Consider the following 22471-nt stretch of genomic DNA (forward strand, 5'->3'; position numbering starts at 1 on the left):
GGGTGGGGTGGGGGTTTAGTGTATGCATAAGAGATGGAGAAAAAGGAGCGTGAGTAAATGATCAGTATATATGAAAATATGAGATGTGATATATATTGTATGCATAGAAGTAACTAACTGAGAGTGCATAGTTATTGAATGGGCACACATGTACAGTATAATATACAATATACTATTAATTCAGTGTGTTTGAAACATGCATGATATATTTACTAATAGCTGCAGCCCACCTACAGAGAGCAGCCCTCACACCGAATGCACAGTGACACATGGTGGGAGTCGTGTCTGCCTGTATGTTCTGCTGGTGTCATTGTGTGTCACAGAGGACATTATCACGTGTCATGTAATTTCAGAGAATTTATATCAGTTTATAAATCAGTTGTATTAAAAATAAAACGCTGTGTAAACTGAGCATCTGTGGATTGAGTTTTTCTCTGCGTCAGCCTGGGATTGGGTGATGTAACAATATGTGCATAGGATGATAAAAACTTGTCAGCCAGCAGAGATTTTGTTTTACCATTTATATTGCGCTAGCTAACATTTTAATATCAATACTTATATTAGAACAATGTTGGAAATCTTGCATATCAGTGAGCAGGGCTGCTTAATGGGGCTGTAATATTGGATTGTGATGATTTGTGCTCAATTTGTTGAACTACCTTGATTTTTTTTTTTTTTGGTATTTAATTAACCGAATTAGGTTAAAACTAACATCCAGTTATTTAATCTATAAAGTATTTTAATGTAATCTCCAAAAAATGTGTGTATCACAATACACTGTATATTTATGTCACATTATAAAATCACATACTGTATACATGTTTTGATACTGTGGCTCAGGAGGTAGAACGTGTCTTCCATTTATCACAGGGCTGGTCCTGTCCACATTTCAAAATATTCTTGAGCAAGTCGTGTGTGTGTGTGTGTGTGTGTGTGTGTGTGTGTTAATTATAAAGCACCATGTAAGTGCAGTTTTATCATTATTATCCACCCGTACATACATTAATGAACAAATGTTTAAAAAAAAAAAAAAAAGCTTATGAAATGACAAATTTGTGTTTTAGAATTTATTTTATTAGATGGATTTACTTTGCATCTATAGTCAGTACCCACATCTTTATTCTTTCATTCTTTATGCTATTTTGCTCATGACAGGTTCATAAGCAGACTTTGAAGCACAAACCTACCTTTTTAAGCATCACCATGGATACTGCATACTATATTGTTGCATGTATTCCGGGTGGTTTTCCAAGCATTTTTCCTAATTTTGCAGGACAATAAAAGATTATAAGAGTAACAGGTGTCAGCATGTGTCCCTGTGATTGAAGGTGTACTCTGTGCTGAGGAACCTGTGTTTACCCACAGCCTGACACATTACTATTGTGCTCCATTGCCTGGTGGTCTAAGATTGGCTGTTGTCATGACCTTTTGGTGGTTGCATAGCAACTATCAATGAGAAAATCCATTTTCTTTCCTGTAAAAAAAACAAAAAAAAACACAGTTTTAGTTGGGGGCCTACCAAAGTGCAAGCATGACACCAGCATGAGGTTGCTTTGAATCGTACAAGACTCCATTGCTAAGTAGCTTGGCAGCTTTGCAGGAACATGTAGGAAGTGTGAAGGCTGGCAAATCAAGCCCACTTACTGTAGCAGCTGCTTTTCACTTAGTGATGAGCTTAATCATTAATGCCTGAATCTTAATTTACCAAATGAGGCCAAATGAGGATATTTTTTTCATGAGGGTCAAATATGAATAATCGAGACTACCGTGCATATATTTGCATACATGACACATGAGGGGAGGAGAGTGTACATGTCACGGGTGATACACTACTCCAACGCTCGCATTCAGTGTGAGAGACACAGAGGAAGAGCACTCTGGCTTTCTAATGTGGGGTGTCTGAGGTGTCACTGTCACCAGCCCAAAGCATTGAAGACTTTATTCACCAATAGAGCATGTTTTTGTAAGTGTGTCGCTCTTGCTGTGTGTGTGTGTGTGTGTGTGTGTGTGTGTGTGTGTGTGTGTGTGTGTGTGTGTGTGTGTGTGTGCGTGCACACGTCTGTCTGTCCTCTGAGGGGCTCAAACACCCTTCTGATCCAGAAAAGAGGATTAAAGTAAACAAGCAGCCATTACTGTGGTAGCATCTCATATGAAAACTGTACAGTCACTGATATGCTATACTGTATGTTATATATAGACATATGCATGTCTAAAATAACCTGTCAGCCAAGTTGTCATGGACTTATTTTACCTTTAATCACCAAAATTATTCCTGGATTGTGCTTCAAGCTTTAACTTTTGAAAAACAAAAAAGGAATACAAAATCCAAAAGCCTCAGCTCACATGAAATCCCTATGTTCTGTATGTATACTCTTTATAGGTACAAACAAGAAAGTCTTCTGCAACTTTATATGTTGTGGATTTTTATCAAATTATTTTATTTCCTATGATAACAATACAATAAGTCATGGATGCAACGTTGTTGATTAACAATCATATTCTATCAAGTTTTAAAGTTTCTAAGTTACTACATTTTCACAGCCTTTGTTAACGTTATTATTTTTCTCCCGAAGCTTACTGTATGTCATAACCAATCTCAAGTAAGAGTGATAAAACTACATTCACATAGGCTACCTTTATCTGTCAGAGTTGGTGATCGCAGATCGTGATTAATCCAAATGTGTGATTTCACTGTCAGTGACACTGACCCCAGTGATGCTAGTGTCGCTAGAGAGCACAACACATAAATCAGTTTGTGGGTAAGTCTATAGAGATAGTGTAGTCTGAAGAGAGCTGAGGACAAAATGTTTCCTGACATGTTGTGTTTTGCCCTATGGGACTGGTTTATTAAGAGATTTCTACAGCTACAGGGTCTGTTGCTAAAAGCACATTTGCCATATTTAGTAATTTGGTTGACTTTATCACACATGCATTAACTTCAGAGAGACGCAGATCTAAGAAGAGCAATGAAATATTTACTAGATTGGTTTCTATCAAACCATTTTTGTGAATTTTAAAATACTGAAGTCTAAGAATAAAAATACATTTAAATGTCTTTATGTTGACAAGATGGAGATTTTTGTCTAGATAATTTTTCAGTAAATGGTAATGGAAATGTATTTTGACTTATAAGGACACAGCAGGTCTGGCCAGTTACTTTGCACATCAGTTAAAAAGTGGCTTTGGACAACCACACAGCACAATCTCCCTCAATCCCATTTCACAGCATTATTAAATTTGCACTCACTTTGTTCCAACCTAGTTCTAGTGAGATAATTAATTGCTTTTACCTTTCTAATTTGCATTGTATTCTCAAGGATGTCATGGTGTAAAAATTGCAAGCTGGACACCTTGATGAAAACTCTCTTGAATATCGGCTCTCTGTCGGGAGCAAGGACTTAACATGATTTAAAGGCATTTTTATTCATTGACAGATATTATGTTATTTTATGTGGATAGAGCTTCTAAACCATTAAGCATGGATTTAGTCATTTTCAGGTGAAAAGATGTGTAGGTGTAAACTGAGAGGTTTTTTGATGGCTAGGTTATATACCGGTTGTTTCAACATCATTTCAGTAACTACATGTAATTGTGAAATACAGTAACATTAATGCTGTTGAACCAGTGGTTATATGAAAGCTATGCACCTAAAACACTTTATCCCAGTGATAAAATAGATGGCTCAACATTTTTTGACCCACAAATCAACAAATTTATCCCTACTGGGTGTCTGTCAGCTTGTTTTCTTGCTTCCTATCCCCGCTCACATGGCTCCTCACATCCCACTCCTTCACCTATAACCCTCTTTCCATCTGTCTCTCTATTTCTCCTCCTTGTTCTCTGGCCGTCACCACCTCTCTCTCTTTCACTCCGTTATCTGTCTTACCCTCTAAAAAAGTCATGGTGTTCTGCTCCTCTGCTTTGTGACTTGATGTCTTATTCCAGCTCACGAGGGGCTGGTCTCATAAAAGTGGAAAGGGACAACACTCTGAGCCGCAGTCTTCAGCTCACCACATTAGTTATTCCCTGGGAGATTGTCTACGTGCTCTGAATTGAATTTGTCTCTCTTCCTGTCTCACACACGCACACATTTTTACTACTTCTCTTATGGCCCTGTCTTTCTTTCTTTAATTTGATTATCCTCTTTTACATACTACATATGTTTTCTTCTTCCTTGTCAGTGTTTTCTTTGTCCTCACACACCCTGTTTTTTGTCATTTAACTATGCTTTCTTCTGTCATTACTTCTCTCTTACAGTATTTCGCCTTGCTCCCTCTCCTTTCACTTTCTCTCTCTCTCTCTCTCTCTCTCTCTCTTCCTCTCCTTACTCATGCTATACTGTATGTCCCTCCAGAGCTGGATACAGGAAACCTCCCTGTTAGTTCCGTCAGCCCGTCCATAGCTCAGTTAGCAGGGCTGATTGATCAGTGGAGCTTCTGAATTCCCCAGAAAATCAATTACTAACTTACACATTGGAGCTATTTTGGGAGAAAGGGGAAAACTGTAAGAATCATTAACTAGATAATGTCATGACAACCTTCCACAGCCAGCCGGGGCAGAGCAGGCACTGCCTGTGGATATGCAATTTGTCTGGGTCATATGAGAACGGGCCGAACATGGGAGGGTGTTTGGACATGTTTTTATAGAGCTGCTCTGAAAGTGGAAATTATCTTTTGTGGTTGAATTAAAAATGGGTGTAGCTATTCGTGCTGGAATTAAACACCAATACTTTTTGAGTCCAGCTCAAATTGGTTTCATGGTACCAAGTGTCAACATTGACACTGAATGCTTGGTCAGAATCTTACTCGTGTTTGCTCATTCATTGATCAGATACATCATAATTTACATCATACAAATTGCAAATTTTAGTCATTATTTTATTTAGGCAAAGTTCTTCTGTACAACTTATTCTCTTATTCTTAGTCTCTTATTGTCTCTTTTTATCTCCGTCTTCCCTCCAAACTGAAAACAATCAACTGTCCAATCACAGCATAGTCATGGGCAGGGCTTATTATTGTTGACCTTTACTGGCATTCTAAATCTTCCACAAACAAGAAGCGTCAAATAAAAATCCTAATGGTCTGCCATATAGTCGACTCCTCAGAAATAATGAAGGATGGACTCTGTGGTGCACTCAAACAAAAACATTTTGTTGTAGGTACAAAAATCTCATCAAGTGAATTAGCTAACTTACAGAGCTGAGTAAAGAGCAAACAACTTGAGGTTCTATCCCTGCCACAGCTATGGAGAGGTAGGGCACACACTCCTTTGCCCAAATCAGTGGATGAAAAATATGTGATGAACAAGACGCAGTGTTTCATCTTTTTAAAGCAAGTGTTTAATAGTGGGCTCTGTCTGTGGCCACAGAACAAAAGTCACAATATGTGAGTATCATTATCACCCAGCAATCAACTAAAGGCCTTTTTTTAATCGTATCACAGGAAAACCTTAACATTTAAATTTTTCCTAATGTCCTTTAACAACTCTCCTAGATCCAGTTTCTTTAGAAAGGTGTCATCAACAGCAATTAATAAATTTTGTAACTAATGATTTAGGCCTATTCTTAATCACATAAAAAGTCTCTGTCTTCTTGGACTCTTAGCTATAATCTCAGTGGGTTGAGTTGGATGGCATCAGGATTAATTTCATGGTGTCAAGATTAATTTCACAACTGATCTTTCACAAAGGTAGATGCTTTTTATACAATGGCCTTTCTGCTAGATATTAAAAGTGAAAACTAATACATCAGCAGAAAGTTCAAAAGTTCAGACTGACCTCATATGAGGGGTTGGCTGACTGCTGCTGGAAATATCTAAACACAGCTTTTGAATTGTTGGAGCCTTTCCTATTTGATTTGGTATGTAGACAGCAGTGGTACTGCCCTGCATTAAAGGCTTTGAGCTGAAGGTTATCTTTTCACTGCTGTCAGTGCTGCTTCACAACAGAGCAGAGTGAAGGTATTCTTTTCAAAATCAAATAAAAAGTTCTAGCTGAGAATCACCAGTCAATATTTTAAAATCATGCATCATGCAAATCACAACTATTGGGTAGACAAATATTATGTAGACAAAAGTCTCAATATATAGTTAATTAATTTTTTTTTTCTCCTTTGTTTCATTCAATATGTTTCTTGAGTCTGAAATTAAATTAGTGTGATTCGCCAGCCATTGGGCGCCTATTTCAGGCAGCATTCTGCTCCATTTCCGCTTACCCTGCCTGTTAATGTTTTCAAAATCCCTATTGCTATGGTAACCAACAACACCCTCCCAGCTAGCAGCCTACACACTGAAAATGGCAAGATTTGGATGATGCTATCACACAGCCAACAGCCCCTCCAAGCCATGTCAGATCATCTGTCCACATGCCACTGAAAGCTAGTTCTGACACCCAAATGACTGTTTTGCTGAATTCCTAAATATGTTGGACCTGGCAGTGTACTGTACCCAATGTATACTGAAATATCACTGACAGACTGAGCTGTCTGTCTGGATACAACACACAGATGACAATTTAAAGGAATGACCAACATAAAGTGTCTTAGTAAGGTGTTGGGCCACCATGTGCTGCCAGAACAGCTTCAGTGCTCCTTGGCATTTATTCTACAAGTCGCCGAACTCTACTGGAGGGATAGACACCATTCTTCCAAAAGATATTCCCTCATTTGGTTTTCTGATGGTGGTCGTGGACAGCGCTGTCTGTCGATCCAAAATTTCCAATAGGTGTTTAATTGGCCTGTACCATTTTCTTGGTGTACACCACACATGCACTCACCCACTTGTGGAGAATATGGGGAAGGATGACTCATCTGACCATATCATTTTTTTCCACATCTCTCTAGACCAGTGCTTGTGGCTATTGTACCGCTGAACTCTCAAATGTGTATTCATCTTTGTAATGATGGATTTACGCACTGCAACCCTACTAATGTATCCCTCTCTATGTACTTGTCGACGGACTGCTCTTGTTGACAGTCTGATCATGTCCCACTAATACTCTCAGTAACCTGAGGAACAGTAGCTGTTCTGTTTTTCCTTACATATCGCACTAATGCACAAATATCATGATAATCAAATGTGCGCTGTCAAACATAATTTCCAACCCTATTTACTGATGTCTTTCCCATAGATTTAAATGCAGATGTCACTTTAGTCACTCCGCCAATTGAAACACTAATCAGTTGAGCAGTCTTTCATGTCATTTTCATTTATTTATTTAGGGACAATGCACATTGATCAACATAAATGTAAATGTACCAGTGTTAGCTAGTCTTTGTGACTGCAGCTCCTGCCATCCATGCCCTGACAATGAACCCTCAAACCCCAAAGTCACTTAGGTCTTTTATACAAAATCAGAATCATCTAGCAGTCATCTAACAGGCCACAGAGCATCTTAAGGCAATGGGACTGTATACGCTTCCAAATATCACATTGTCTTTAGAGCGTCATAACTCTGCAACCGTCTGAGCTAGAGACATTTTTTTCTCATTAAACTAGAGTATCAGCGCTTTATAAAAAGCCGTGAGTCACTGACTTTGAGCGATACAATAACATTAAAATTAAAAAAAAAGATTTGGAGTAGTCTTACTGTTTGCCTGGTGTATTGCTGCTTTCTTTCTGTGTCTTTATCAATCAGTTCTCATCCGCATTCTTTGCTAGTGTTGTCTAGAGTCCCATCACTCAATTCGACATTCCTCACACAGCCAATCGTAGTGTCTGATTCAGAGGCTTGGCTGTCAGTTGCTTGTGTACCCAAACTAAATGTGAGGAGAAATTGGTCCGTATTCATGGCAGTGACTGAAAACAGACATAAGGATGTGTTCAGTCAGATATTTAATGCAGCAGAGGCTTTGGAGCTGATTTTTCAAGGAGCAGACAAATAGCGCTCATAAATACTGCTCCCAAGACACACATGAACACACATGAACAGATAAAGATAGAAACTTAAAACATTATATAATTTACACCACCATTTGTTAAAGTCTTCATCTGGACAGGAAGTTCCCCAAAAACATTTCAAAGTGCGATAGCTATTTTCTTGAAGTCTGAAAATGAAATATTGTCCTCTTTGGATTTTGAAATGATTTGTTGTGATACTGGCTTCATCGCTGCAGGTCTTAAAAGTCAGTGTTTATGTATAAATCTTTTCCTTCATACAGATTTGTGTGCCATTTTAGAGTGTGATAGATTTGATAGAGTTGTTGTGCCTAGAAAGGAGGCACAAGTCAGCAGAGTCCAAAAAGTTTCTCAGCACAAACACACTGGTTAGTAGATAATGGTAAATAAACATAAGCTATATCAAAAATATATCAACACTGTGAGAGCAGCTTGTTCATAAACAACACTGCAACTTTATTTGTGATGTGAAAGCAGCTCCCTCTCAGACAGATGTCATGCTTTGAATGTGTTAAGTTTACGCTGCTTTGCTTATTATAGGAGCAAAAAGAAATAAGCACCCCCCCGCTGTGGAAGGCAAGCATTAAAGCCTGACAGTTACAAGACAACTCGTTGTTATAGTTTGTGGCAAAATACGTTTAAGTGAGTAGCAGGAACACCCAAATCAGCATTATTTCTTAATAACATCTGAAACCACCTCAGTAAAATGTCATCACAACAAAGACTATCTTTCTTCAGAAAACCATAGTTATAAGTACATACATCAGAGTATTTATTGTAATGAAGCTTACTGAATGTGTTAGCATTTATTTTGTTAGTCACAGCATTTTCATCTATGGATGTTTAATTTCCAACCATAATGACAGATTTCAGTTTCACCTGTTCTTTTTCTTGTCTTTCCTAAATCTTTAATGGTGTATCCTCTCTTAAAATATTTGGATAATGAAAGGTCATGAAGCAAGGGCAGTTAATAGTATCAGTCCAGTAAATGATTTGTATGTGATTCGCTCAGTGTTACCCTTAGCTGGCTCCATTTAGATTTCTATCAGGTGTCTGTGTCTCTTTATTTATTGAACCAAGTATAACCTGTGCCTCAGCCAATATTGACCCAGGGTCGCACACTGACATATATCATGTCAGTGCCGGCGTGCCTGAACTCCACATTCACACAATATCTCACTGTCATCAGGATACTTATGCTCCTCGCCCAAAATGGGAGAAAGACAAAGGATTGGGTGGTATTGTAATGCAATAAAGGTCATGAAATAGATTTAATACTGAGGATACACGTACTTAATATATTGTATAGCACACTTTGTTGCAAAGACACTACTTTAATGTCTAATTAAAATATTGGGCTCAGTGTAAGTTTAAAGTGACAATGAGAAAAAGGTTCAGTAGATCACAAAGTTTTCAGACTCTAACTGCGACTGTAGATCTGGCCTGGCAACACAGCTTGGCGACAGATAGTATTTATGGCACCAAGGGGAACCAGTGAAGAATAATTCTTAATTTGCCGTAAAGGTGAATTGAATTGGATGGCCATTTCAATGAACATAAATTTCCCTTAATGAGAAGAACGATATTTGGCTAGCTATGTGTCCTCTGACACATGGTCTTTTTTCATACTGGATATCCTTCACTCCCGGACAGCTGTTTATCCTCCTCAGTCCACTAATAATGAGATGGAAGCTTAGAAATGTATTAACCCTGGCTACAGTTCCACTACATCAGCACACCTATTCTGATTTGTGATTTTCTCTGCTACCTTTTTCCCCTCTTTCTTTCTCCATGTTCTCATTTCTCCCAATCTTTTCCTCTTACTGTCATCTTTTTTTTGCTTCGCTGTCATCCCCTCTGTCTCTCCAACACCAATCATCTCTGTTCATACTCTCAATCTAACAGAGGTTGTCCAGCTGAGCCTGGCAGAGGACCAGCGCATTAGTGTCTCCACAGTAACAGTGGGCCTCAGTGCCGTCCTTACCTGTGCCATCCAGGGGACGCTGCGCCCCCCAATCATCTGGAAGAGGAACGGCATCATATTAAACTTCTTGGACCTGGAGGATATTAATGTGAGTCATTGTTGCTGTTATCTTGATCATGTTTGATACTGTTTTTTGTCGATGTTGGTGATGATAGTGTTGCTAGTGTTCCTTATCTCACAAACATGAGCTATGAATAATGAAAAAACTCATGTTTGTTGGTTTCTGGTTTATAAGATTATGGATGATGAAATAGAAGTAAAACTTTCACAGCATGAATTTTTTTTTTATTTTTTTATACAATTTCTTGAGCCAAAGAATTCATGAGAATGCATTTGTTTTTGTTCATATTGATTATATGTGTAGGTTGTCTCAGTCCTTATCTTTCCAGTCAACATCACCTCTTATGAACTGTTGAGTGATGTCAGCGTTATGAATACTATTAAAGCAGTGTTAATAGATTTATGTGCACAAGTGGGCATGAGAGCCTCAACTCAAGACAGACACAAGCCTAACATATTAAAGTTGTGATCACTATCAGGTGTTAGCCAACATTTACTGAACGTGCCGACGTTCCAGTACTACACTATTACAAGAGTAGTCAGTACTTATGCATCTGAGCACACCAATCTTCAAACTTGTGCCTCGTTTTGATCTCAACTACACAGCCGTAAAGTGTCATGACTGTATTTCGCATGGTTGTGATACTGTGATACTGACAAAATCTGTCCACAGCCAGATGTAGAGGTTTCACATGGTCAGATTTTCACTACACAATTATTATAGCCAAAAGAATTCACAATAATGATATTAAAGTAATAATAATAATATTAATATATAAAATAATATATAAAACATGCTATCAGTCGAACTCATGTTTAACTTTGTTTATTTAGTGCTTGTCTCTTTTTGGACAAATGAATTAGAGTCATACAGAGTAGGGAAGTGGAGAGAGTCTGTAACCATCATTATACAAAAGCTTATAAAAAGAACAATTACATTTAGGGGATACTGAAAAAGCAACCAGATGAACTAATAAACAAAAGATCCACAAGGCCTAACATCTGCCATCACAATATTATCCTATGTGTATAAATAAAACAATACCAATATTTAATTTTATCATATATTGCAACACCCCTAATATAAACACTTGCCAAAGTAGTCCATAGTGCCTCTGTGGTACTTCTTGTGACAGTTGGTGGCTCCAGGACCATATTTTGCAATGGTGAGACATACACAGATTCACAAGTTGAAAACAATACTTCATGTACCACATGCTCCCTGATGGTCAATCAGACAACAGCTAAGCAAGAGAGGACAAAAGAAAGGAAGGGTGGCAGAAGAATAGCAGCAAGAAAAAAAAGGATTCAAGGAAGGAAATCAAACCAAGCAAAATTTACTCTCCAGCCTCCTCCATGAAAGAGTAAAATGATAGCTTGCTCAGTGCTTAATGAACTGTGTGGCCGTGCTCCTGTTTAGACACATCTGCACAGGTGACAGCACAGCGCCGGCCTTGCTTTACCCACCACCGGATCACAATTCACTAATTGCATGTTAATGAGCGGCCTTGTTGGTCTGCTGTGATGATGAGCCGATAAACAATGTCAAGTGTTAAGGTGGAGACTGGAAGAAAGGTGATGGCAACAGAGGTCCCTCAGGCTCGACCATGCATAATGAATTTCCACAGAGTGCAGTGATCTGTGTGGAGGAAGGAGAGCCCTGGCTGTGTTTGACTTTCTTTTCACTGAGTTAAGTCAATGACGAAACAAACAAAATCCCTAAATAAATGATAGCGATAACCTCAGTACTTTGTGGTGGCACTGACACCTGATGTCAGAGAAATAGCATATTTAGCGGAATATGCCAAGTTCTTATGACCACTTAGCCTGTCTGGACCGCTGTCTCTTTTATTGAAGATGTTGCATATTAGGAGACTTTCTGGCTAAATAAAGTGCAAATAAGCCATTACAGAACAAGAACATTATTATTATAAATATATTATATATTAATACCTACATACACATCAACAAGTGAAATTATATTTAATATGCTTTTTCTGCATGTTTCATTTTAGATATGTTTAAGTCTACAGTTTATTTGAAAAAATTCAAATAAATACTATTTCATAAGGATGATGCATTTGATCTATAGCACATTAACCAGAGAAGTTAAGCAAATATTATAAGGTTCTCCTTGAAATAAATGTATTCAATTCAATAAGATTTACATCCATATGATGAATTTATTAAACCTTTTCTGTTAGATTAGTAAAATTGGAATAAGATAAGAGAAAGAATGAAAAACAGTAACTAAATAACCTGTAACATTTTTTTTTTTAATTCCAACGTTTGATTCAAGTGAATTCTCCTTTAGCCCAAAGAGGAAACCGGGTGAGAGGAGGGATGAGACAACTCTCCCTTCAGCACACTATTTTCCTCTGTTGAACTGTGTTGAATGAAAACAGCCCTGTTATTAGAAGTTTCACTTTATAGTGATCGAAGTCTTTCTGCAGTCTCTCATATAAACCCTGAATCTGAGAGCTGAGCCACCATTACAATTAGTCTCATTTGTCTGCTGTCTCTTAGTTTCTTTCCAGTCTTTATTCTCCATCTATCTCTCTCTGTCCACCTTCTTCTCCACTATACTATTTCATATTATGGGTATTTTACATTTTGAGTGGAGAAGTGTTCTCCTAAAAGTAATTGCTTTGTGTATATTGGAGGGTTCAGACCTGTTTCAGCAGGTTTGATTGCAGGAGAGCAAAAACACAAAAGCAAAACTACAAACAGCAACAGAAAGAATAGTAATACAGTCTGCCAGAACTGCTTATACTGTAGCTACTGGGGTGCATTACCCAAAGTGTTCTATGTCTGAGTGAAACTGGATACTGATTAATTCAGAAATTAAATGAATAATGTATATTTATTTTATTAAAAACAGTCATTACATAGCTGCTTTATTTATGTGTACATTGCAACCACTTGATAAACAACATAACAATGTAGCTCTTAAGTATGTGCAAGCTTTATTGCATTAGCACTATTGTGTATTATAAAAAAAAGTAATGATCATTACTATTGCAGAATAGATCAAAGGAGACATTCATGTAGTTTTGCATCTGAAAAGCAAAACTTCAATGAGTTAAGTTTATTCATTTGGATTTCATGTATGATCCTCCCACTGCTTTTTCCATCACAAAAACATAATTTTCATTCAAGAAAATGATATGTTTTTGTCTGTCTCTGTGGACTATCGGTGAATTTCATGAACTAGAAGGTTAAGAACTATTTCCATTATGTTATGAGGAGCTTTGCAAGCCAATATCAAAGCTTCTTAATCCTTATGACAGCAGCCAGCCAGAGACAATGTAGGCTCAGTGATCAGAGTGAAAGACAACTTTGAGGTTTTGGTCAGCTTGAGCAATATCTTAAAATTCAGACTTGTTTTGCCTGAATACTGTGGCTGTACCAGAATCTGAACTTTCCAAGTTGATTCTGAGTCACCAGTTTCAGTGTAAGAAAGTACTGTTTTTCAGCAATACACCTTACTTATAATGATGAAATCTACTCTGCCCAGTTACACCACAGTCACACGCAGCCACTGAGCAGACATCCGTCCCAGACTAAACTCCTGTAAGTCAACATCCCAAGTCTTGCTGTTGACTTCCAAGATTCACCTTTTAATTCTTTTGGTGTCATCTGTGACACCAAAAGAATTAAACCTCTCGTTCAATTACAACTTAGCTTCAAGCTTATAGCCTATCAAAATAAGTCTTATTATTCGACTGACAATGAAGTTAAAATTGTGAGTGACTTGAATGATGATTTGAATCATCAGTGTTTAGGAGACAGTCCTACTGAATACCCTTTTTTACGCAGGAACCACAACAGATAGTTAAGATTTTAAAGTAAAATATATCCGGCACAACCTGTCAGATATATTACAGTCATATTTTTTAACCCAAATGGCCCATTCTATTTTAATTGCCCTCGCTGGTGTAGTTGTATCTCTCACCTTAATTGTAAATTCTGAACTTTAAAAGCTGCTTAAGCTCCCCTGTCTATCTTACAGTTAAATCATTTCACATTTTTCAAGTCACAAAGCGACCCTCTTGTCAGGTCCCATTAATTTCTAGAGCCCTCCGAAAGAAAGCAGCCATTTGTGGTTTCCATGTCATGACAGAGCTGCATCAGGACATCTGCTGTGCCACTTGGTGGGACAGCAAACTATTTAATACCTTAATCCACCCTAAGCTGTGGCTGGAAACCCCTGGTGACTGCCGCTTGCTGCACCAACAACAACCAGCTCCATTCATCAACCTAATGGGCTTTATATTTTTAACCCTTGCCATTTATCAGGCTGAGGCAGTGTGATGAGGGGAGAGAGGAGGATCAAATTCCCCAACGCCTGCTGCAGCTCAACAGGGAAACAGTTGATTCATGGTCTCTCTTCCTTTTCACATCACTCTTTTTCTCTCTTGTCTTTTCTTATCACTCCCTGCTGTTGTGTGCCTCCTCTCTCCTCTCCGTGCTCTCTCCATGCATCCTTATGTATTCTATCAAGCTATCTTCATTTCTCCCTCACTCCCTGTGGCTCTTTGCTGCACCCTATTCTTCACCACTGTTCCCTCTCCTGTACCTCCTGTACTTCTCCCATCTTCGCTCCTCCTCCCTCCCTCCTCTTCCTTCCTTCTTGTGCGCTTTCACAACCACCGCCTCCTCATCATTACTTTATTCTTAACTTCCATCTCTTCCCTTTATTACAGGACTTTGGGGACGACGGCTCCCTGTACATCACCAAGGTGACAACCATCCACATGGGGAACTACAGTTGCCATGCCTACGGCTATGAAGACCTCTATCAGACACATGTGCTGCAGGTGAATGGTCAGTAGTGGCTCATTTCTTACTTAAAATTGTAGGAGAAGTGTGAACAAAATGCTTTTGTTTGTGCTACTCTGTGGTTCCTCAGTGAGTGAGTTTTTCTTATTGCCCACCCTCGTTACAGTGAAGAAAAAGTGAGCATTCAGTCACAATCAAAACCTGGGGCCTTTTGCTTGAAGAACAGTGTCAAGTAACAAGTAATCCAACCTGTCCTTGACTGAAATGTCAGCAAACCAGGGATACCATTAAACTGAACTGTTTTGTCCATCACAGCCCATCCAGACATTTCAAAAGGGCTAAGGTGCAATTCATTGTGCCCCTTTCATAGATGGGGGGGCTTCAAGGAATTGTTTGATCGTTTTTCACCGCAAAGAAAACGCAGTGACTGTGGTGGATTCTTGGCTACTTTTATCTATCAACTTACATTTCATGTTATTGTGCTAAAGATCAGCCTCACAGAAATTTGTTATCCTATTTATTTTCCTCCTAAGCACAAATATGTACCACTTGGTTGGCTGGTTCCCAAGCATTGGTCATATGAGAACAAATAGTGAGTTAACTAATTAAGCAGTAAGTAAATAAAAGAAGTTTATTAGAAGGGAGAAATGAAAAAGCAACACACACAAAACAAAAAAAAGACAAAGTGTACAAACCGCAAAATATAATGTCATGACATCAAGATAAATAATAATAGATCAGAAAACAACAAATTTTCAAAGACAAGGAGCAACACCCAACAAAAACATAGTCATTTAAATAAGATTGAACCACAGGCCCCTCTACAGATTTTCAGCTGTTATGTATTGCCTTGACATATTTGACTGTTTGTTACCTTTAATTCAGTGAAACTAATGTGAAGGGAATCACTGGAATTGTCAAATGGGTTGCAGTGTTAATGCACTGCCTGAATGATTTAAGCAAAGTGAATAATCAAATTTCTGGTTTACAATTAGTAACAGATGCAATATTGCCTCGTGTCTTTTTGGCAAGACCTGAGGTTTAGAAGTATTAAGCATTGAAGGCAGTGCATTTTTTCTTAAATTATCTGTCTCTTTTATTACTCTGTTTTGTTATGACCATAACTAATGATTATTTTCTTTATCGGTTAATTTGCACAATATATTCTAAAATAAATGATTTTTTTATGTGTTAAATGTCAATGTCTATAAAAAGTGAAAAATCACAATTATATGTTCCCACAGCCAAGGTAAGGGCTGTAAATCCTTTTGCGAAAACTTGGCATGTTTGCTTGAAAAATGACTGAAACGATCAATCAATTATCAAAATAGCTACTGATTAATTTTCTGTCATTCACCTAATAAATAAATCATTTCAGTATTTCCTTTATTATAATACAGTTGCTGCATATTATGTAGATCTTCTTTTAAAATGAAGCTATGGTTTAGTGTTTAAGAAGTGGCTTCTCAAACGATTCACAGATCACATCTGTCAGAGCATTGCATCAAAGTGACTCTCTTGCCATGGAAGATGATATCATTACTTACGTAAGCCTAAAAACTAATTGTGTGTGCATGCAGCATATTCACTTGAATTTATGCAGTGGATAGAAGCAGCTTGAGCTAAAATACTGAACTTTTCAAAGCGCTGTCTTGCACATACTCTATTAATCATATGCATAAGGGGCCTCGTCTCTCCTACCTGCAGTTTTTATTACTAGGCATCTCTCCAAAGAAAATCTATGGAGGAAGAAATTTAAAAGCCCTCCTCCCACCTGTAACAACAAATCAAAGATACTGCCCTCTCTAATTTCTGCACTTTTGTCTCAGGGTGACAGACCGGCAAAGCAGGGGCAAAAATATTAATAATAAGGAGAGTAAATAGGTGTGATTGTTTTGTTTTTTTTCTGAGATGCTAATTGCAAAGAAATGCAGCTTTATTTTACCTTGAACTGAAGAGGGAGAGCAAGTGATGGGAAGGGAGTCATGGAGACAGACTAGGGTCCTATAGGATGAGTTATCAGGATAGTGCAATTACCAAATGTTTGTGTTGGGGATTCAAGGTATTTCAAGTGAGATAGCACAAGGTGAGATAAGGTGGAATGGAGGGGAGCCAAGTGCCACATTAAACTAAGTGGGCGGTTTGCATCCTGTTGTGCTATTAAAGCAATAACATCCATGCTTACTTCTGTACTGCAATGAAAAGGATGACAGCACTGCAGCTTTAGTATTGGTGAAAAATAGCCATAGCTGCAGTTTAGTGTTTCATCTATGGTATTATAATACCTTAGAATATGATATCAATGTGTTCAAGAATATTTCTGCAAGTCCATACAGTACACATTAATTAAAATGGAAGAAAGGAAGAGAATCCGTAGCAAAATACTGTTTCAGTAGCAAAACAGAAGAGGTGATATAACAGAACATACATAAAGAGAGACAGATTACATTTCAGGGACCTTGAGACAAGCCAAAAGTACAACACAGAAGTGAGGAGAAGTGTGTGTGTGTGTGTGTGTGTGTGTGTGTGTGTGTGTAGGATGAGGAAGTAGGTATTTTATTTGTGTGTTTATGTGTGTGTGGTATATGTAGATATACAGTATCTGTAAACCAGGGGGAAAAAATAATAAAGAAAGAAAAAGATCAAACAAGCAACAAATGCAAAATTAATATTGCATTAGGGTTAAGGGGCAGGGTTGTAAGTTGAATGGAAGAGATGATTGAGCTCGTGGAAGGAAGGACCATCAGGATTTGGCCATAGCCTCAAGGTTGAGAGCGTGATCCCGCATCCTAACCAGAAAATGACAGCTTACCTGTTCATGTAAACTATTACCTCATATTTCATTTTCCCCCTCGATTCCTCCACATTCATTTGTGGTCCTCTCCCCAGAGGAGGTGGTAAGTGGCAGATACGCCCAGCATCTATTTCATGCAGGACTCGAGCTGTAAGAAAGCAGCCCCATAGCTCCTGGATTCTTGTTATGTGTGAATATATTCCATGCTGGGGGGAGACAAATTCCTCTCTGTGCACTGTGCGTGTGGGTGTTTGTGCTATATTCCTGCAGGAATTACGGTCTACCATGAAACATTGTGTAATTATGTTTTCACTCGCCCCTCTCCTCCCTCCCTATTTGTGTCTTGGTTTTGTTTGTGTTTGTGCGTCCAGTCCCTCCAGTGATCCTGGTCTATCCGGAGACGCAGGCCCAGGAGCCAGGTGTATCTGCCAGCCTTCACTGCCATGCCGATGGCATCCCAAATCCCAAACTCCTCTGGCTGAAGAACGGCATGGACCTGCAGCCCAGATCCTCCAAACAGCTTTCTCTCATAGGTGAGGAGTTTTTGATTATTTTGGGGAGTGCTGTGTTTTAGCAGATACTTTATGTCACATCTTGCTGGTGCAGTGTTTTTGAATTGCAAAGTACATACTGCGGTAGGCCAATACTGCAGAAATCTTTACAAACCAAAGCAATGCATATGGACAATGAGAACAAAGCTAGAGATTCAAGGTGGTGTTCTCTTAAACTAACTTCTTTTTTATTGAAAAGTCAGTGGTGCCACTCACCAGTGATATTCTGTTGTGATTTCCATTTAGTTTCATTCCATACATTGTTACATACGTTCATCATAGTTGATGAAACCAAGATTGCATCCCCCTCTTCAGCTGTCTTCACATTGCTCCTCAGACAAAATAAACATACTTCTTTTTTCAAAAGTGAATGGAAAGGAAGATCAAAAGCGTGAAAATAAAATGATATATACTGCATGTCAGGAAATGGCAGCTACTTATCCAGCCTATAAGAGTGTTTTAAAAGACACACTCTCAGTATCAGAGAGAAGAAGGCATGACTTTTCTTTTTATGGCCTAGTTCTCATTAAGGGAGAGTTTATTGGCTGTGTGTGGGTCATTACCTGTGGTAATAGCCTCTTATCAACCCTGAGACACTCAAACAAGGGAGGTTCTGCAAGGTTCACCAACACATAAACACTGTGGTGGCTACGGTTTCAGATTTGCTAACTAAAGTGGGAAATGACAGCGGGTGGGCATCCTACTTGCAGTGATAATTTGTGCTTTTTTTCATTAAAGACTTTAAGGAAAGAGAAAAGAATAGAGTGGAAAAGTGGATTAAGTAGTGTAGATTATCATTTTAATGTAGCCATGGTTCAACAAAAGATCAAAGCACAGAGGAGGTTAGATTAGCTATTTCATTTCCACATGTCATATGTCAGGAGTCTAATATAACATTGTCAAAGTTTTGCCTTAATCCTGATTTTTAGCTGAATTCTGTAAAATTGTAACTACATACTGACAGTTGATAGGAGGAGCATTGTTTAAAGAAAAACTGTTAAGAGAGAACCTGCTTTGTTTTGCTGAGTGAATGAAACCATGTTCAGGAACTGTCCAGAGTGCTGAAACCTGGGGGGCCTTTTAAAAAATACTCACCTTGACTCCTCTCTCGTGCTCTGATCTTCCCCTCCACCGGCAACTTCCACTTGTGGCTGAGAACTAGGCCTACTTTCAGTCCTGACACATTAACCGTATCTCATCAGTAACATGAATTAATGTTTTTTTCCCATATTAGAAGAGCTAATGATGTCTGCACTCTGCACTGTTTCACCTGTCCTCACGATTCTCCTCCTCGCAAACTCTCTTTTTAAAATAATCTGTGATTTGAGACATTTCTGCAAAAAAAAAAAAAATTTATACAGGGAAGTTACATTAATTTAGGGAAACTTTTCAAGAAGCTGGGTGTGCTTGGATGTAAAATGTGAATATGAAAAAAGGTAACTTATAGGTTTTACTTGACATTAGATTATTCACAGCACTTTGAGGACATAACATGAACAAAAGTATGGGACAAATTGTGTCCTGTATTGATTCAACTCTACCGAGTACTGAGAAAACAAGTACTAGAATCATTTTATTTTCAAATACGGGACGATCATACGGGACAGGTAGAGGACAGAGCCGCAAAATCAGGGTGCCGCCTCCTTCCGCAGGCAGAAAATCCAGTGCATTTGTATTCTTCTTCTTTGGCAATTTCGGTTGGCTCTACCTGATGTACGAATTACTACATTGCCGTAGTGGCGTACAGCCGCAATTGCAGTTACAAATGTCAAATCAATAGAGTACCGAGAAAACAAGTACTAGAATTTTGACGGGAGGCAGAGGCAGTATGAAATGTTATGGTGGCGGCAGCCTCCCAATTCTCTGTTTAGGAAAAACCCTGCAAGGGGAATTTATGGTTGTAAACTGCATATGTGGCTGTTGGGTGAGCTAAATGTTTTGACCTTTTCTTATTTAGTAGTACGTATGATCATCATACAAATTTCCTTAAGGCATTACCTTCACACGCAAACATACACCCTCTCTGCATAGTCTCCTACATAGCACAGGGCAAAGTAACCTACTCACATCATGTCTGATGTTGGTATATTATGCTGCTGACAGGAATCGTCAGTGTACACATTCAGGAATACAGACTGTAATGGGAAATCTTGCATCATTTTTAGTAGCTCTGATGGACCTGTTCCTCAGGTCTTATGAAAGATCTAAAGTGTATCAGTTCATCAGAGACGTTTGTCCAAATGAGAGAGGCAACCAAGTATATACTCTGTTAATCAAATCACAAGATGATCCTTTTCTTTTTTAACTTAACTCTTCGCTGACCCATCAAGCGGGTGCCTTTACATGTTGAAGTGGTGGTTGACGTGTGACTCAGTGTTACTTCATTTCCACTTAGCAAGGAATTTTATTGGCTACTTTACAAAACACCCATACAAGCATAAGTATTTTCTAGCCTAAAACTGTTAACATAATACTGACATATTAAAGAGTAACATCAGCATTCATTTGGAGTCGTGTTTCTGGCCTCCTGATGAATGTACATCCAATATTCATGCTCTTTTTAGTTTTGTTTTGCTCTCCACTAACTCCTGAGAGAAATATCTGGCTCTTTAACTGCTAAATGCTCCACATTCACTAGCTAGTTGCTACATTTGTCTGTCTGCTCATGGTTTCGTGCTGAACAGGTAAAGTATAGTGGGTTTTTAGAGCTCTTTCACTGCCTGCTGCAGCCAAAAACACAATGATAGTGGTGAGAGAGATCCAATACATAAAATTTGTAGGCCAGAAAACTAAACTAAAAAGATGCTATAAACCTCCATAGAGCTAAAGGGAACTGCAGAGTCAGGTTTTAATTATCTATGGGCTTGTCACTACAACCCTTTCCACACAAAAGTATTCATGTGGTCCATTGTTACTATTGAAATAGTGATTATAGCCGTATTAAGGCCAGGGCTCCTATTGACTCCTGAGCACATGCTCTATTTGCTGTTATAGTAACTGTAATACACCCATGTAAAAAGAAGAATAAAAGTCACAATCTAAGACAAAACTACTCCAACCCCTGTCATTATGCACTGCTACAAGCCTGCAAATAAGGATATAAAGACTAATTTAATGAGTGGTTGATTCAGTGGTTTTCAATAAGAATTGATCTGAACATAATTATGAATCAGAAGTAATTAAAGTGGTGTCTCATTCTATGAAGGCCTGCTTCAAGGCAGTTTTCACTTCAAAGCATTACACACTTTTCCCCTGATAAAAGAGAATTATTATCAGAATCCAAAAGACATTTCACTAATGTGAAAAGCTTTGCGTCAACTTCTGTAATGTCTTGTTATTTTACAACCCAGTAGGCATAAATTATAAGGTAGAGATCATTTTCAGTGTAAAAATGAGCGTGTGATTTATTGCTGTTTGGTAAATTTGTGGTTCTGCAGGAAAACAAGCTCTTACAGTATGCTAGCTTTAAGTTGTAACAGGTAGTGAGCAGATGTGAGGCGAAAAGAAGAAATCTAACGGGAGGGGGAAACTGAAGGGTGAGTGTGAATGTCCAATGTTACGGAAGTGTATAGATGCTATAGCTCTTTTGAGATATGTAAAGAAAGGGGAAAAAAACTGAAGCTGCTTTTAATGTTCTTATACAACAATGACTGTAAGAGGTGCATTGTAACACACATCATTCACTCCCATCACACTGTAAAGTGTGTGGTGTTGTGATGTATGTAGTGCTTCATACAGGATCAAAGTGCAGCTTTACATCACAGAGCAAGGGAAGAGGTTTGCATATTGACAGTAGGGACATGTTCCTTCCAATATTTTCAGAAGACAGAACTATCCTTATCAATATTTGAGTGAACTCTTTCACACTATGTTTGAAGTGAAGTCACATTAGATCATTCCAATGTGCCCTCCGAGAGGCTATGTCTCCAAGACAATCGATTTCACAGTGGTACCTAACGTCACCAGAAAATGTCAACTGATATTGTTTAACTATGTTAGCCAGCGTTAACTAGCAGGCTAACCCTGGCTTCTGTCTGTCTCTGTAGGCTACCAGTCAGGTTGCTAGCAGGAGTAAACATAAACATAACACATACCTTACTATACTTTGACGTTTTTATTCCTTACTATTCTATGACATTTTTATGCCTTACTATACTCAAATTTTGTATGCCTTACTATACTATGACGTTGTTATGCTTTACTATACAATGGCGTTTTTATGCCTCACTCTATTATGACGTTTTTCTGACTCTTTATACCCTACTATACTATAACTTTTTATGCCTTACTATACTATGACATTTTAATCAAGAGAGACTAAAAAGAGGAACAAGAGAATATGAGAATTTAATAAATGACGTTTTACACCTTATTATATAATGTGACGTTTTTTATGACCTTTTATGCC

The 22471-nt window shown here is 38.3% G+C and overlaps 1 protein-coding gene across 1 annotated transcript in view; it reads left to right on the top strand.

The window, feature by feature from the left end:
• Positions 1-18045, top strand: part of fstl4 (follistatin-like 4) — a gene marked incomplete at its 3' end in the record, with an annotated part of 182279 nt that extends 164234 nt beyond the window's left edge. The window contains exons 7-9 of the mRNA XM_023413083.2: positions 9798-9964; positions 14643-14763; positions 17884-18045. Of these exons, the coding sequence (XP_023268851.1) occupies positions 9798-9964; positions 14643-14763; positions 17884-18045 (450 nt within the window). The remainder of the gene's footprint in view (positions 1-9797; positions 9965-14642; positions 14764-17883) is intronic.
• Positions 18046-22471: the final 4426 nt, after the last annotated feature.

The sequence above is a fragment of the Seriola lalandi genome, unplaced genomic scaffold (assembly GCF_002814215.2).
Source record: "Seriola lalandi dorsalis isolate HSWRI2012SDOR001 ecotype SW California unplaced genomic scaffold, Sedor1 jcf7180002054502, whole genome shotgun sequence".
Taxonomy (NCBI): Eukaryota; Metazoa; Chordata; class Actinopteri; order Carangiformes; family Carangidae; genus Seriola; species Seriola lalandi.